Below are 18,115 nucleotides of genomic sequence, written 5' to 3'. Positions count from 1 at the left end.
TCCCTGAGCAAGGCACCGTTCCCCACACTGCTCCCCGGGCGCCGTTCTAAATGGCAGCCCGCTGATCCTAACACTAGGATGGGGCTGAAGTCGAATAGTCCATTTAGCTTAGGAACCTTCCTAAAGGAGTGAAATGACCCGGAAGTCCCTCAGTGGCAGCCATGATAAGTGCCGTTCGAATTCTCTAGAATGATGAGAATGAAAGGAAAGGCGGTTTCAAACTTCCTTTATAACCTCCTTTAGCTTAGGAACCACTGGACCTCCCTAACCGACAGGAGAAGCGAAAATGCTGCCCCACAATGCATTGCAGCCGCAGCATTTGCCGTCACTCAACAGTCGGCCGTTCACGGAAACAACCGATTATGACGGAGAAATTATATCATGAAAGTTACGGTGCTTATTAAGCTTTTTAAAACATAGGTGGTAAGTTGCCAAAGTGCTTTGTTTTGAACGTTCATCAGTATTATAATCAAAAAGAGAAATATGAACGTTACTTTTCACTGAAATTATCAAATAAAGTCAACATTTCAGTCTTTACTGAGCTGTGTGGGGTTTGTTCAACTTCTAAAAGATGTTTGAATGGTGATATACACAGTGACAGATGTTAAGGACTAACGTTCATAATAAATACATCTGTATTGATTTTAAGATCTTTAGTTCATACAATCATACGTATTGGGATCATTTGTATTAATGTGGACCGGAGGGAGAGGGTGACGAGCAGAAGTTTCACTTTCCTTTTTTATTTCAATTCCAGCTTTGGTCCTGAAGAATATGTTTCTCTGTTGTCCCCGTTCATAAAGCAAAGCAGCAGCATCAGAGCACGGTGCAGAGTCTCTAGATGAGCTCACAGTAGTCCCTCGTTCTTATTGAACATCCATGTTGTAGTCCGCTGTATAGAAAACTGTGGTTTCCATGGTTTCCCCACAGCAGCAGACGCACATTCAGGACGTCCGCTGGCGCATCATAAACACGTCGGATAGTGAAAGTGCAGTCGGATTCTCTAAAGTACCGCAGTCTCTTCTCCTAAGTCCTTTTGAATTCTCCTATCCACTATCCCTTAACCCCCGTGACCTTTCACTCAGAGGTCAAGGAATGGACGATAGGGTTAGAACTTAGGAGCTGATCTTTGGACTATTTGACTGCAGCCTGGGTCGAATGCAGAGAAACAATTTCCCCACGGGGATTAATAAAGTCCATCTTAAAGCAGAAGTCTGGGGCAGATAATTGCAAGTCACACAAGTCACAGTGTGCACGTCACAAAATGATTTAAAAAGAAAAGCCACATTCTGGGAAAAAAGGTCATTTGTGACAAATTCTGAGAAAAAAGTCTAATTTGAGATGCATTGTGGGACATGTAGTTTATGGGTAACTGTATAATAAACATATAATATTCTTTGCAAGCTCTTGTGGGGCCACAGAAAATGAAGTCACGGGCCGGATTTGGCCCCCGGGCCTCGAGTTTGACACCTGTCGGAGTCGGGAGGCCTGCTAACTGACCAGAAGTTACTGAGTCTCTGTGAGTGTACGGCTCGGCTCAGACCCACCAAGTCAGCAAGACCTCACCTCTACCAACTCCCGAAGAACCCGGTTCAATGAACTGCTGCTTCAATTCAGACGACCCGCTGAATGTGTTGAAGCGATCCCGAAGGATTTTGATATCAGGAATGAGGCGTGGCCCGACCTCAGTGTGAGAGTGGCAGGGTGCAGTCTCACCTTAGAAGCAGGAGAGGAGGGCGCAGAAGTCTTTTAAGTTGTCCCAGTCCAAAAGGTGGGATCAGTTTATTTGAAGAGAAATGGTCCAAACTAATACAGCGTTTCTACCTTCTCTCTTTACAACATGACAATCATACAGAATACTTCATGCTGTGGTCGATTACTAATTACCTCAATTCCACTTCAGTCGGGATGTTTAAATCTCCGAACAGAATTTAGAGGCATCTCCTCATGACAGGCCGGTGATACAAACCACATTCAAACTTTCATTCAACAAATCAATCCACACACACGCCTGTGTCCAGCAGGGATTTCCTCACAGGTGGCTGGGTGCTAAACATTCAACAAATCAATTAGAGAGATATTTACTACGGTTGAGAGAACCTTACGAGGAAAAACCCTCTCCCCTCTCGAATCAGTGACGCCCAGGAACTAACACAGGCCTTAAACTAGGGCTGTGCAATTAATCGTATTTTAATCGCAATTACGATTTTGGCCTGCCACAATTACGAAAACAACATAATCGAAAAAAACGATTATTTAGCTTTGCTAGGTTGTGACAGTGCACTGCATCATATTTATATATGTTTAGTAGCTTGTTGAAGTACGCTCCGAAAATATTTGTTGATCTTGTTTATTGGTATTTATTATTTTGATATTATTTATTTAAATATATCATTTATTTTATTTATTCGTTTTTCAGTTGAATTCTACGTTCAGGGTGATCGACAGTTAAACAGATACTGTTCAAATTATTATTTTAATTTGTTTTAAAGTTCAATAAATGGATGTTTTCAAAGTGAATGAATAATCGTATTGAATAATCGTGATATCAATTATTGACCAAAATAATCGTGATTATGATTTTTGCCATAATCGCACAGCCCTACCTCAAACTCAACTTAACAAACCCCTTGTGTTTTGAATATACTGGGATGATAGAAAAATATGAAATATAATGCATTTTCTTTGTGGGTTATACAAGAATATATTTGATTATAATTAACTTTCGTTTGAATTACTCTACCTAATATATAACCCCTGATGTAATAGTACGTTTAGGCAGAGAGTGTTTTTCAACTGACATTTCCCTTTTGTTTAAATTAAAGAACAAAACCGTAAACAAGTCAATGACCAAGCAAGGTAAATCATGATTATAAGTATTATAACGTAATGTCAAGCGTATACCTGAGGCGTCTCAGATTGAGCTTTCACAAAGTCTTGCCAGGCGTTTGCTCCATGTCCTGCACCTCTGTGATCTCCTGCGCCGGCTCAGCGGACTGGGTAGGCTGGAAGAACTATTTACACACACCAAAACAATTACACAAGTGGTTGTGGTCGGGTTAGATTTTACGTCAGGTTCACAGTTTACTTACTTTGGATGAGTCGTTTGTTTGCAGGAAATGTTTGTACTTTTGTGGCGGGCGAGGAATCGGAGGAAACAGAACCCGAGACAGCCTGAAACACGCACATAAACGAATGTCAGTACACATTTTGGTCAAACTGACATTTATTAAGGGGCCTTTTTAGGTTTCTCTCTAACCTGTAGTGTGTTATACAGGTTGAATGCATGTAAATGGTCTGCAAAGGCTCAAATGATGCTTTTGAATCTGCTCAATACTAGATAATTACCGTATAGTAGGGCTGCTCGATTATGGCAAAAATCATAATCTCGATTATTTGGGTCAATAATTGATATCACGATTATTAAAACCGATTATCCATTTACTTTGAAAACATCAATTTATTGGAGAAAAAAGATGTGAACAGTTGATTGCCCTGAACTGTAAGTATAACTCAACTGAAAAACCAATACAAAAATTAATAAAAAAAAATAAAAAGTAATAATAATAATAAAAAGATCGTTTTATTTCGATTACGTTGTTTTCGTAATCGTTGCAAGCCATAATCGTAATTGCGATTAAAATACGATTAATTGAGCAGCCCTACCGTATAGCACACAAAATCAATAGAACAAAGTATTTTATTATAATGACTTATAAGATCTACGATGAGTGGTCACTCACTGACACGATAAAAAATAATGTCACTTAAATCATCTATAATGTAATATAAAAACCAGCGTATTATTATTATGATTGCTGAAGCTGATGAAATCTGCAAGAAACAGCATCTGAGGGCTTCTTAACATTTAACAAACTATGAATGTGGCATACCCACCAAACGGGAAGAGACTCAGCAACCTGACGACACGAGCCGTTTTTACCGAAACACAAGTCTCACAAGAAGAAGCGTCAAAATGAGCCCTGAGCGAAAAAATGCTAACGCACTTAGCACAGATCTCGCGGCAGGGGAAGCAAACCCAGACATCACACGACGTAGCTTTAGGGAGCCAACACGGCTTATGTCTTACCGTTGCTGTTTTTCTGATCAAAGGTTGTGTTCAATGGCAGTGAAACACTAACAACGCTGCTGGAGGTTAATCCAATGTGTCTGTGTCACTTTGAAATGAAAGGTTTTCACTATAAGCAATGTTTTATTTGGACGGACACTAATTTACATTACATCATGCCCGGCCCCCTGAGAGCCGCGGTCTTCGCCCTCGAGCCCGGCCCCCTGACTCTTCCTGCCGCGGTCTTCGCCCTCATGCCCGGCCCCCTGACTCTTCCTGCCGCGGTCTTCGCCCTCGAGCCCGGCCCCCTGACTCTTCCTGCCGCGGTCTTCGCCCTCGAGCCAGGCCCCCTGACTCTTCCTGCCGCGGTCTTCGCCCTCGAGCCCGGCCCCCTGACTCTTCCTGCCGCGGTCTTCGCCCTCGAGCCAGGCCCCCTGACTCTTCCTGCCGCGGTCTTCGCCCTCATGCCCGGCCCCCTGACTCTTCCTGCCGCGGTCTTCGCCCTCGAGCCCGGCCCCCTGACTCTTCCTGCCGCGGTCTTCGCCCTCGAGCCCGGCCCCCTGACTCTTCCTGCCGCGGTCTTCGCCCTCATGCCCGGCCCCCTGACTCTTCCTGCCGCGGTCTTCGCCCTCGAGCCAGGCCCCCTGACTCTTCCTGCCGCGGTCTTCGCCCTCGAGCCCGGCCCCCTGACTCTTCCTGCCGCGGTCTTCGCCCTCGAGCCAGGCCCCCTGACTCTTCCTGCCGCGGTCTTCGCCCTCATGCCCGGCCCCCTGACTCTTCCTGCCGCGGTCTTCGCCCTCGAGCCCGGCCCCCTGACTCTTCCTGCCGCGGTCTTCGCCCTCGAGCCCGGCCCCCTGACTCTTCCTGCCGCGGTCTTCGCCCTCATGCCCGGCCCCCTGACTCTTCCTGCCGCGGTCTTCGCCCTCGAGCCAGGCCCCCTGACTCTTCCTGCCGCGGTCTTCGCCCTCATGCTCGGCCCCCTGACTCTTCCTGCCACGGTCTTCGCCCTCATGCTCGGCCCCCTGACTCTTCCTGCCACGGTCTTCGCCCTCAAGCCCGGCCCCCTGACTCTTCCTGCCGCGGTCTTCGCCCTCATGCTCGGCCCCCTGACTCTTCCTGCCACGGTCTTCGCCCTCATGCTCGGCCCCCTGACTCTTCCTGCCACGGTCTTCGCCCTCAAGCCCGGCCCCCTGACTCTTCCTGCCGCGGTCTTCGCCCTCGAGCCCGGCCCCCTGACTCTTCCTGCCGCGGTCTTCGCCCTCGAGCCAGGCCCCCTGACTCTTCCTGCCGCGGTCTTCGCCCTCGAGCCCGGCCCCCTGACTCTTCCTGCCGCGGTCTTCGCCCTCGAGCCCGGCCCCCTGACTCTTCCTGCCGCGGTCTTCGCCCTCGAGCCAGGCCCCCTGACTCTTCCTGCCGCGGTCTTCGCCCTCGAGCCAGGCCCCCTGACTCTTCCTGCCGCGGTCTTCGCCCTCGAGCCCGGCCCCCTGACTCTTCCTGCCGCGGTCTTCGCCCTCGAGCCCGGCCCCCTGACTCTTCCTGCCGCGGTCTTCGCCCTCATGCCCGGCCCCCTGACTCTTCCTGCCGCGGTCTTCGCCCTCGAGCCCGGCCCCCTGACTCTTCCTGCCGCGGTCTTCGCCCTCGAGCCCGGCCCCCTGACTCTTCCTGCCGCGGTCTTTGCCCTCATGCCCGGCCCCCTGACTCTTCCTGCCGCGGTCTTCGCCCTCGAGCCAGGCCCCCTGACTCTTCCTGCCGCGGTCTTCGCCCTCATGCTCGGCCCCCTGACTCTTCCTGCCACGGTCTTCGCCCTCATGCTCGGCCCCCTGACTCTTCCTGCCACGGTCTTCGCCCTCAAGCCCGGCCCCCTGACTCTTCCTGCCGCGGTCTTCGCCCTCGAGCTCGGCCCCCTGACTCTTCCTGCCGCGGTCTTCGCCCTCATGCTCGGCCCCCTGACTCTTCCTGCCGCGGTCTTCGCCCTCGAGCCCGGCCCCCTGACTCTTCCTGCCACGGTCTTCGCCCTCATGCTCGGCCCCCTGACTCTTCCTGCCACGTTCTTCGCCCTCAAGCCCGGCCCCCTGACTCTTCCTGCTGCGGTCTTCGCCCTCATGCTCGGCCCCCTGACTCTTCCTGCCGCGGTCTTCGCCCTCATGCTCGGCCCCCTGACTCTTCCTGCCACGGTCTTCGCCCTCAAGCCCGGCCCCCTGACTCTTCCTGCCGCGGTCTTCGCCCTCATGCTCGGCCCCCTGATTCTTCCTGCCACGGTCTTCGCCCTCATGCTCGGCCCCCTGACTCTTCCTGCCACGGTCTTCGCCCTCAAGCCCGGCCCCCTGACTCTTCCTGCCGCGGTCTTCGCCCTCGAGCTCGGCCCCCTGACTCTTCCTGCCGCGGTCTTCGCCCTCATGCTCGGCCCCCTGACTCTTCCTGCCGCGGTCTTCGCCCTCGAGCCCGGCCCCCTGACTCTTCCTGCCACGGTCTTCGCCCTCATGCTCGGCCCCCTGACTCTTCCTGCCACGTTCTTCGCCCTCAAGCCCGGCCCCCTGACTCTTCCTGCTGCGGTCTTTGCCCTCATGCCCGGCCCCCTGACTCTTCCTGCCGCGGTCTTCGCCCTCGAGCCCGGCCCCCTGACTCTTCCTGCCGCGGTCTTCGCCCTCGAGCCCGGCCCCCTGACTCTTCCTGCCGCGGTCTTCGCCCTCGAGCCCGGCCCCCTGACTCTTCCTGCCGCGGTCTTCGCCCTCGAGCCCGGCCCCCTGACTCTTCCTGCCGCGGTCTTCGCCCTCATGCTCGGCCCCCTGACTCTTCCTGCCACGGTCTTCGCCCTCAAGCCCGGCCCCCTGACTCTTCCTGCCGCGGTCTTCGCCCTCATGCTCGGCCCCCTGACTCTTCCTGCCACGGTCTTCGCCCTCATGCTCGGCCCCCTGACTCTTCCTGCCACGGTCTTCGCCCTCAAGCCCGGCCCCCTGACTCTTCCTGCCGCGGTCTTCGCCCTCATGCTCGGCCCCCTGACTCTTCCTGCCGCGGTCTTCGCCCTCATGCTCGGCCCCCTGACTCTTCCTGCCACGGTCTTCGCCCTCAAGCCCGGCCCCCTGACTCTTCCTGCCGCGGTCTTCGCCCTCGAGCCCGGCCCCCTGACTCTTCCTGCCGCGGTCTTCGCCCTCATGCTCGGCCCCCTGACTCTTCCTGCCACGGTCTTCGCCCTCAAGCCCGGCCCCCTGACTCTTCCTGCCGCGGTCTTCGCCCTCGAGCCCGGCCCCCTGACTCTCCCTGCCGCGGTCTTCGCCCTCGAGCCCGGCCCCCTGACTCTCCCTGCCGCGGTCTTCGCCCTCGAGCCCGGCCCCCTGACTCTTCCTGCCGCGATCTTCGCCCTCGAGCCCGGCCCCCTGACTCTTCCTGCCGCGGTCTTCGCCCTCATGCTCGGCCCCCTGACTCTTCCTGCCGCGGTCTTCGCCCTCGAGCCAGGCCCCCTGACTCTTCCTGCCGCGGTCTTCGCCCTCGAGCCCGGCCCCCTGACTCTTCCTGCCGCGGTCTTCGCCCTCGAGCCCGGCCCCCTGACTCTTCCTGCCGCGGTCTTCGCCCTCATGCTCGGCCCCCTGACTCTTCCTGCCACGGTCTTCGCCCTCAAGCCCGGCCCCCTGACTCTTCCTGCCGCGGTCTTCGCCCTCGAGCCAGGCCCCCTGACTCTTCCTGCCGCGGTCCTCGCCCTCGAGCCCGGCCCCCTGACTCTCCCTGCCGCGGTCTTCGCCCTCGAGCCCGGCCCCCTGACTCTTCCTGCCGCGGTCTTCGCCCTCGAGCCCGGCCCCCTGACTCTTCCTGCCGCGGTCTTCGCCCTCGAGCCCGGCCCCCTGACTCTTCCTGCCACGGTCTTCGCCCTCGAGCCCGGCCCCCTGACTCTTCCTGCCGCGGTCTTCGCCCTCGAGCCCGGCCCCCTGACTCTTCCTGCCGCGGTCTTCGCCCTCGAGCCCGGCCCCCTGACTCTTCCTGCCGCGGTCTTCGCCCTCGAGCCCGGCCCCCTGACTCTTCCTGCCACGGTCTTCGCCCTCATGCCCGGTCCCCTGACTCTTCCTGCCGCGGTCTTCGCCCTCATGCTCGGCCCCCTGACTCTTCCTGCCACGGTCTTCGCCCTCATGCCCGGTCCCCTGACTCTTCCTGCCGCGGTCTTCGCCCTCATGCTTGGCCCCCTGACTCTTCCTGCCACGGTCTTCGCCCTCATGCCCGGCCCCCTGACTCTTCCTGCCGCGGTCTTCGCCCTCAAGCCCGGCCCCCTGACTCTTCCTGCCGCTGCCTTCGCCCTCATGCCCGGCCCCCTGAGTTCGCCCGCTGTGGTCTTCGCCCCTCCATGGACTCTACCTGGCCCCCGCGCATTTTTTTTACTATGTTCATTTTTTTTTTTTTTACTCTATGTTCAATCTGAATTTACTTTAAAATAAAAACATCTATATTGATTCTGACTTTTTCTACATCCAACTCACAGGTTTATCGTTGCTTTGAGAAAAAAGATGATTCATTTCCCCTGGTAGAAGATATGGTAATTTGTTCTGGGAATGTCATTTTCGTCTTAACCGCAACCACACCCATACTCTTTTACTTCTCTTTTCTTATAACTTCCCCCAATCTTCTGACATCGTTGTTGTCGTCTGTTTCACACTGTTTCACATTTAGAAGACGGGACAGAGTGTCTGTTGTCAGATTAGAAGCAGAATACAAATAATATAATAGTCTCTCGGGAGCTGTACAGAGTGTGTGCGTCTCACACACCAATCATCATGCTTTAGTTATTCAGCGGGAGACAGAAACAGCACCCAGATTTGGCACAAAAAAGGGGGAATACACGTTTCGAAATTATGCCACATCAAGGTGGAATGCTCTTCCCACAACTGTAAAGGAAAGTACAACAACTATACTTACCTTCAAAGCCTCTCTTAAAGAGCACCTTCGGAGGAGAGCATTGCAAAACTTGCCCCGGTAAAGGTACAAACCGGTCGTACAATGGACAGTTCCCCCCCCCCCATCTATGTATATACTCGCATTTTAGACTATGGTACTAACTGTATATCTGTAGACTTGGTATGTCTTAAATGTCCGGTTAGGATGTATTAGAACGAAATCTAAAATGAAAATTGTAAATAAGCCATCTGTATGTCAAATATGTCTTATATGTCTTATATGTCTTATATGATATGAAATGGGGGACCCTGATGTAAACAAAGTCTTTCTCTGGTCTGCATCCCCTTAACAATTGTATTTTTTGAGCTGTACTGTACTGTACCCAATATACAAGCTGTTAATACACTTTTCAATCAATCAATCAATCAATCAATCAATCAATCAATCAATCAAACCTCTGATGGCGCAGCAGCAGCAGCACAGCCAGGAGGATCAAGGGTAGTCCAAGTGAAATGGAGACGATCACTAGATTGTTGAGTGTGGACTGTTCCACGGCTGCATGCACACCTACAGATGACACACATTAAACGTGTGTGTGGATGGAGGGGGATGGTTTAAAGAAGTGAAAAGCCCCACTCACTGACAGCATGGCTCCATTCACTCCATTGAGAGAAGTCCACACAGTAGTTGGCCTTCCTTGTCCTCATCGTCACTCTGTAGGTGGAGGAGGGATCTACATGGGGCTCTCGATAGGACAGCTGGTCACTGAACTGTTTGGGTGTTTCCTGTTTAAAAGAAGATAAAGGATCAAGAAAATAATGCACTTAAAGCTAAAAATATTAACACTTACTAAGATGCCCTGGTCTATAATGCATTATAAACATATTTGTTGTTATAGCACTGTTGTTATTGTTGAAAGGACTTTTAAATTATGCTTTATAACAATAATCTACAAATGATGTTCAGGTGTATATCAGTATGTAGTGTCTCTACTTTAAAGAGTCCTTTTCTGCTGATGTTCAGGTGTATATCAGTATGTAGTGTCTCTACTTTAAAGAGTCCTTTTCTGCTGATGTTCAGGTGTATATCAGTATGTAGTGTCTCTACTTTAAAGAGTCCTTTTCTGCTGATGTTCAGGTGTATATCAGTATGTAGTGTCTCTACTTTAAAGAGTCCTCTCCTGCTGATGTTCAGGGGTATATCAGTATGTAGTGTCTCTACTTTAAAGAGTCCTCTCCTGCTGATGTTCAGGTGTATATCAGTATGTAGTGTATCTACTTTAAAGAGTCCTCTCCTGCTGATGTTCAGGTGTATATCAGTATGTAGTGTCTCTACTTTAAAGAGTCCTCTCCTGCTGATGTTCAGGTGTATATCAGTATGTAGTGTCTCTACTTTAAAGAGTCCTCTCCTGCTGATGTTCAGGTGTATCAGTATGTAGTGTCTCTACTTTAAAGAGTCCTCTCCTGCTGATGTTCAGGTGTATATCAGTATGTAGCGTCTCTACTTTAAAGAGTCCTCTCCTGCTGATGTTCAGGTGTATATAAATGTATTTGCCCACAGGCATGGAAAATAGCAAAAATTATTCCACTTGCAAATAATCCAGCTGGACCATTTTCTGGTACAAATAGCCGTCCAATAAGTTTATTACCAGCATTAGCAAAGATAATGGAGAGAATAATTTTCAATCAAATACAAAAATACTTTGAAGGTAACAAACTTAATACTGTGTATCAACATGCTTATAGACCTGGCCATTCCACATGCACCGCTTTAACACAAATGACAGATGACTGGAAGGGGGAACTAGATAATAGGAAGTTAGTGGGTGCAGTGCTACTCGATTTTAGTTCTGCTTTTGATGTCATTGACCATTCTTTGTTGTTACACAAGCTGGAACAATATGGTTTTCATTTTGAAACGCTGAAGTGGTTAGAAAGTTACCTGACAAATCGAAGTCAAACTGTTTTTTTTAATGGAAGTCTCTCAAAGATGAAAACAGTCACTTGTGGAGTACCTCAGGGTAGTTGTTTGGGACCACTTTTATTTTCTATTTTCACAAATGACCTACCATTAGTGTTAGAAAAAGCTAAAATTGTAATGTATGCAGATGACTCATCAATATATTATGCAGCATCAACTACAAGAGAGTTGACAAATGTTATGAATAAAGATCTACTACTGATATCAGAGTGGGTCATAAATAATAAGTTGGTACTTAATGCCGGAAAAACAAAATCGTTATTAATAGGATCAAATCATCAGTTAAAAGGTGAACCAAAATTGCAACTACATTTAAACCATATTGAAATTGAACAGATCAAGGAGACAACATTGCTAGGTATAACCCTGGATCATAAATTATCTTGGTCTAAACAAATTGATAATGTTGTATGTAAAATGGGAAGGGGTGTGTCACTTGTAAAAATAATTGTAAAATATTTGCCTATGGATGTCAGTAGACAAGTTTTGGATGCTTTGGTTCTGTCGCAGCTTGATTATTGTTTGGTTATATGGTCTAGTGCTGCTGAAAAAGATTTAAACAAACTACAAGTAGCACAAAATAAGGCAGCACGATGTGCACTGCAGTGCTCCTACAGAACCAGAGCCACTGGGATGCTGGAGAACTGAAATAGTTAACTGTCAGACAGAGGTCAACTTATATTTTATTACATTTTGTCAGAAATATTACAGCGACTCACTCACCAGATATATTATCACAAAGGTTTATAGCGCAATATGCACAACATAACTATCAAACACGACATACAATAGAAGGAAGGTTTGTATTACCCAAAGCTAAATCAAACATGGGACAGAAAACAGTCCAGAGCCGTGATCAGCTGGAACTCTGCACCGGTTCACATCATTCAGGAAAATTCTCAAGTACATTTCAAAAGGTTGCTAAAAAATTATTTACGTATTACAAAGTAAATTTGAACTGTGCCTGTGGCTATGTGTGCATATGTTATTATGTACACTTATTTGTATTTGCTTTTGTTTGGCCTTAGGGTGGCGATAATTGGATGACCATTTTAGTTTCACTTCATTTCCCTGTAAATTACATGAAATTATGAGCTGTTTTGTTTTAATGTTGTTGTATGTATGTTTTGAGTGTGTGAGGACCCCAGGAAGAATAGCCAATGCTCATGCTAGTGCTAATGGGGATCCTAATAAAGACATAAAGACAAGACATATATCAGTATGTAGTGTCTCTACTTTAAAGAGTCCTCTCCTGCTGATGTTCAGGTGTATATCAGTATGTAGTGTCTCTACTTTAAAGAGTCCTCTCCTGCTGATGTTCAGGTGTATATCAGTATGTAGTGTCTCTACTTTAAAGAGTCCTCTCCTGCTGATGTTCAGGTGTATATCAGTATGTAGTGTCTCTACTTAAAGAGTCCTCTCCTGCTGATGTTCAGGTGTATATCAGTATGTAGTGTCTCTACTTTAAAGAGTCCTCTCCTGCTGATGTTCAGGTGTATATCAGTATGTAGTGTCTCTACTTTAAAGAGTCCTCTCCTGCTGATGTTCAGGTGTATATCAGTATGTAGTGTCTCTACTTTAAAGAGTCCTCTCCTGCTGATGTTCAGGTGTATATCAGTATGTAGTGTCTCTACTTTAAAGAGTCCTCTCCTGCTGATGTTCAGGTGTATATCAGTATGTAGTGTCTCTACTTTAAAGAGTCCTCTCCTGCTGATGTTCAGGTGTATATCAGTATGTAGTGTCTCTACTTTAAAGAGTCCTCTCCTGCTGATGTTCAGGTGTATATCAGTATGTAGTGTCTCTACTTTAAAGAGTCCTCTCCTGCTGATGTTCAGGTGTATATCAGTATGTAGTGTCTCTACTTTAAAGAGTCCTCTCCTGCTGATGTTCAGGTGTATATCAGTATGTAGTGTCTCTACTTTAAAGAGTCCTCTCCTGCTGATGTTCAGGTGTATATCAGTATGTAGTGTCTCTACTTTAAAGAGTCCTCTCCTGCTGATGTTCAGGTGTATATCAGTATGTAGTGTCTCTACTTTAAAGAGTCCTCTCCTGCTGATGTTCAGGTGTATATCAGTATGTAGTGTCTCTACTTTAAAGAGTCCTCTCCTGCTGATGTTCAGGTGTATATCAGTATGTAGTGTCTCTACTTTAAAGAGTCCTCTCCTGCTGATGTTCAGGTGTATATCAGTATGTAGTGTCTCTACTTTAAAGAGTCCTCTCCTGCTGATGTTCAGGTGTATATCAGTATGTACTGTCTCCAGGCTTTAATGTTCAAAAAGCTCTTTATTTCTCTCACACTGTCTGTGCTGCAGCACCCCTTTTCACCCTCTGTCTGAAACCAGAGCCCAGTCTGCTCTGATTGGTTAGCTGGCCGGCTCTGTTGTGATTGGTCAACCACTTAGAGATGAACCACCCCTTAACCTGTCACGTACAAGTGTTGAGCACTAACCAATAGAAGCGTGAGTGTTACATAGTGATGTCACAAAGTGTCTGATTCCTTCCCTAATCCTGTTGACAGACAGATGGAAATAACAAGCAAAACATAACCTAATGGTAGAATTCATACAAAATGTAAGAAGACTAAAGATTAAAGAACAATAACGTATAAATCAGAATTAAGGCCCTTGTTCGGCCATTTCCAAACTAATGATCTATCACATAAACTAAGACAGGTGTTCAGTGCGCTCTCTCACCCAATCAGATCACTCAAAACCTACTGATCTGATACCTGAATATCCTCCGTCACATAATCAAGCACCTGTTGCCTCAGTATGTGAGAGAAAGAGTTGACACGGCAGGTGCTGCTTTCTCAGGGACTTTAGTTTTAGTTTAGTCAATTTATTGAACATGTCAGAAACAAAAAAATATAACAATAATATATATATATTAGTGCTGTCAAAATTATCGCGTTAACGGCAGTAATTAATTTTTTGAATGAATTGCGTTAAAATATTTAACGCATTTAACGCATGTGCAGAATGGCCCGCCCCATACGTGCCCCCAGTGGCAGCGCCAGGGTATGGCTGGGGTAGGCTACACCCATACCAAGAAATGGCTTAGCCCCACCGTGAGACATGATGTTAAAGTAAGCAAAATAAAGTCTGCCAACTCGCGCGGAGTAAATCACACAGACAGCAGTTAGTAAGATTGATTTCAGTAGCCACGGTTTGGAAAACTTTTGTCACGTAGTGATCATCTTCTCAATAGAACATCTTTGATAACGGCGTGGTGTTGTTGCAGGAAGTCCCGACGGAGAATACTCTTGCTGTAGTACAGGGCAGAGCCATATAATAGTAATAATATGGCTCTGGTACAGGGGTGCACATAACTGGTACGCAGGTTATGAGCGTAATCTGAAATGCGTCCCGTCACTTGTGTCACAAAGCGCATTTGCGTACCGACGTACTTGTGAAGCTTTTCCAGGAGGCGGTTAGATCACCGGACGACAGAGTCGGTCTCCGTGTGCACAGACAGGCTGCTGTTAACGTCGGTCTGTACAACGGAACTGTGCCAAAACTACGCCAACCGGCTGCGGAGGGAGACCCCCCCCATCACTGGAGAACTGCGCTAAAACAGCTGATCACAACGTTCACACTCTGTGGTCACGAAGTACTCCACTAGCCCCCCCCCCCTCTGTCGACTTTCCTGAAGTACTCCCCCGTTGATAGAAATCAACACGTAATGAATTCAGACCCCACGGTTTGATGATTGATAGGTGTGTGGGTTGTCTTTCATTTTGACACGCAGAACATTTTTATAATAAACATAGATACTGTATGTTAAATGGATATATCCGCCTTCTTTCATTTATCTCTCCATTCCCAACAATATACATAAAGAAATGGCATATTTTGGACATAGTTCGAATGGTGATTAATCTGATTAAACATTGTACTCGTTTGACAGCCCTAATATATATATATTCTCTTTTTTTCTTTTTTTTCACTCAGATTAATAATTATAACAAAGTACCACAAAAAAATAAAAATAACAAACAAACAAAAAAAAAAAAAATTCAGATAGTCTCTGTTCATGTTCAACAGGGGCAAGAAGAAGCTGGTCCTCCCCCCTCTAACATATATTTCTCTTATAAAACATTAGGTCATCGTCATCGGCGACATGTTTGTCTTGTTAATCTTTTTTTTTTTACAAAACAATCAGAAAGAAATTACTTTTTACAATTACAAGAAATAACAACAAATGGGATTTTACAGGTCCTGTTCGTAACCATTAATGATTTGACTCCTAAATAATACTTTCATTTTAGATAGACTTTAGTGAGATAGCTGGGGAAAGGCTTTATTGGATATCATTCGCCCTTTTGTTAAAACAGGTTGTGGGTAGAATGCATTCTGGTGTAGCTTAATGGAGTAAATGTTTATTTTGATAATCAACCAGTGATACAAGCATTATTATGTATAAGAAGTACAATGTATTATTATTATTATCATTATAAGGCATCATAGGAAGCGTAACCTACACTATCGAATAACTGACATCCATATCCACACATGCATTCTGTACCTGGTCACCCATGTCCAGCTGGTATTCAAAGCAGTAGGGGTCGGTGTCTGCTCGACTGTGGGCCGCACCCCACGTCACCAAGAGACCTCCATCTTTGATCGATGCAGAGATGTTTTGGGGTGGAGACAGGACCTCTGCGGCACACACAGCGACAACATTAGTAAAATGATTATTAAAGATGCAGGCGGAACTGCGGATGCCAACAATAGCTTTCCCCTCTCTTTTTATACGGTAAACATTTTCGTAAGTCACCAAAATTCCTGTCGCTCCATTATCAAGCTTATTTCATCGTGATATTGCCCTATTGGTTACCGTTTGACCCCTAGAAGCGAGATGAACCCCCTACTCAAGAGCTCAATGAGAGTTTGTATTACCTAGCATGTTGAGGTCGTATTTGGAGACGTAGACGGTCCACTCGTCGCGCAGGGTGAAGTTGAAGTGTAGGATTAAATGTGACATCTTGTGATCATGCAGAGCTAAAGACCTGGATCCGACTTTCTCCTCAGACGACAGGTCAGGAGACTGAACTGATTTGTTCCCGGCACAGATGCTGCATGAAAACAGAAGAGAATGTGAGGATGTAATTATTCATAAATACTCTCTATGCCAGTGTTTCTCAAACTTTTTCATACCAAGGACACTTAACCAATAAATAAACACTCGCGGACCACCTAACTCCACAAATATAAAAAAAACACATCGTTTTTCTAGAACAGATTACAAATCGCCTGAACATGGTACAAACAAGTGGCCACATGTGTGACGAAGGTGTTGCGCTGGGCTTTATCATGCAATCGAAAGTGAAACTTACGCTCGCTCCATTGCGGAGATATTCCCGCGAGCATGCGGAAAACTTAAATATATTTATTTATTTCAAATATGAAATGTTACCAATATACTCACGGACCACTAGGGGGCGCGGACCACACTTTGAGAAGCACTGCTCTATGCCACATGTGTAATGTATCATTTAAAAAAATACCTGATGTTGACAAAGAGCTGAGTATCCTGCTGTACGGTGTTGAATGACCAGGAGCAGTTGAGTATATTTGTGGGGTAAAGGACGCAGGTAAGGTCTATATGTTCCATCTCTACCTTATGCCCCTGCACTGAAGTACTCTGGACATCAATCTGAACAAAGCACCACAAACAACAAGAACAGAATGGAGCAATCAGAAAATACCTCTGCATTAAAGGGGTGGCTTTCCTGTGTGTGACCTCTGGACAATATAAACAAAATGGACTCTCACTTCATCAGAAGACATTGTATCCTCGCAGACATCTGAAATGTCCGCCTCTATCAAAGGAGTAAACACGTTTGGAGTTTTAGGACGGGGGGGAAACCAAAGGCAACGGATGGTCGAGTTCTAACTTTAAAGACCCTCACACACAAGTGGTCCAATGTAAGCATCAAGGCATTTCCATTCAGATTATACAGAAGGCATATTTTATTCAAAGTGCACCGTGCTTGATGTGCGTGCGTGTTACCTACCAATTTGTAAGGCAAACAAAACCAGCAAACCGGACCAAAGTATTGGATGTGCTGGAAACATCTTCATAGCAAACCTAAGGGTTTCAGACGAACACACACACACACACACACACACACACACACACACACACACACACACACACACACACACACACACACCTCTTATTGTACACATTTCCTGTCTGTTTATACTTCCCCTTTGTAGGTGCTTAAAGTTAGTGGCAGTGAGACATGTGCATGCCGTGTATCAGATTGACAGGAACAGCTTTCCTCATATGAATCTTACTTTTCGTCCGGGTTCAATTCGATTTCTACAAAAGCTTTTACATTTTCCACACGAAATAAAAAGTTATCAATGCTTTGGTCAACTTTTCTTAAACTCTTTCTTAAACTTTTCTATAAAGGGAAACCCATGCTAGGTGTCAGCCTTCTTGAACACAATGTTAAAGAATCCATCTGCGGCACAATGTGGAGAATAGAAGTGAGAGGAAACCGTTACCTCCCGCCGAGCCTCCACGCTGACGGCGCTCTCCACGACTGAAGACACTGAACCGCTTCTGCTTTTACTCAAGTACAAGATCTGAGTACTTCTACTTGTACTCAACTACAAGATCTGAGTACTTCTACTGTTACTCAAGTACAATATCTGAGTACCTCTACTTTTACTCAAGATCTGAGTACTTCTACTTTACTCAAGTACATGATCTGAGTACTTCTACTTTTACTCAAGTATTGTATCTGAGTACTTCTACTTTTACTCAAGTACATGATCTGAGTACTTCTACTTTTACTACAGTGCCAGATCTGAGTACTTCTACTTTTACTCAAGTACATGATCTGAGTACTTCTACTTTTACTCAAGTACAAGATCTGAGTACTTCTTCTTTTACTCAAGTAAGACCTGAGTACTTCTACTTTTACTACAGTGCCAGATCTGAGTACTTCTACTTTTACTCAAGTACAACATCTGAGTACTTCTACTTTTACTCAAGTACATGATCTAAGTACTTCTACTTATACTCAAGTACATGATTTGAGTACTTCTACTTTTACTCAAGAACAAGATCTGAGTACTTCTACTTTACTCAAGAACAAGATCTGAGTACTTCTACTTTTACTCAAGAACAAGATCTGAGTACTTCTACTTTACTCAAGAACAAGATCTGAGTACT

General features: G+C 46.9%; 1 protein-coding gene across 3 annotated transcripts; it reads right to left on the bottom strand.

Annotated features, from left to right (window-relative positions):
- Window positions 1–1,745: 1,745 nt before the first annotated feature.
- Window positions 1,746–17,492, bottom strand: LOC117451881 (interleukin-13 receptor subunit alpha-1-like). Of its 3 annotated transcripts, XM_034090239.2 has the most exons (11): window positions 17,443–17,492; window positions 16,944–17,017; window positions 16,702–16,748; window positions 16,434–16,582; window positions 15,826–16,001; window positions 15,452–15,585; window positions 9,588–9,732; window positions 9,403–9,514; window positions 3,093–3,174; window positions 2,905–3,014; window positions 1,746–2,049 (listed from the first exon to the last, which is right to left on the bottom strand). In XM_034090239.2, the coding sequence occupies exons 2-10, from the start codon at window positions 17,008–17,010 to the stop codon at window positions 2,928–2,930; spliced, it is 999 nt and encodes a 332-aa protein (XP_033946130.1). In that variant the 5' UTR covers window positions 17,011–17,017; window positions 17,443–17,492; the 3' UTR covers window positions 1,746–2,049; window positions 2,905–2,927. The 3 variants fall into 3 exon arrangements, with proteins under 3 accessions (XP_033946130.1, XP_033946129.1, XP_033946131.1); XM_034090238.2 differs by having other exon boundaries at window positions 1,746–3,014; XM_034090240.2 differs by having other exon boundaries at window positions 1,746–3,014; window positions 9,403–9,502.
- Window positions 17,493–18,115: the final 623 nt, after the last annotated feature.

Source organism: Pseudochaenichthys georgianus, chromosome 9, assembly GCF_902827115.2.
Source record: "Pseudochaenichthys georgianus chromosome 9, fPseGeo1.2, whole genome shotgun sequence".
In the NCBI taxonomy this organism is placed as follows: domain Eukaryota; kingdom Metazoa; phylum Chordata; class Actinopteri; order Perciformes; family Channichthyidae; genus Pseudochaenichthys; species Pseudochaenichthys georgianus.
Note: the sequence above shows the minus strand (reverse complement) of the source record. Positions and strands in the feature narration are given on the sequence as shown.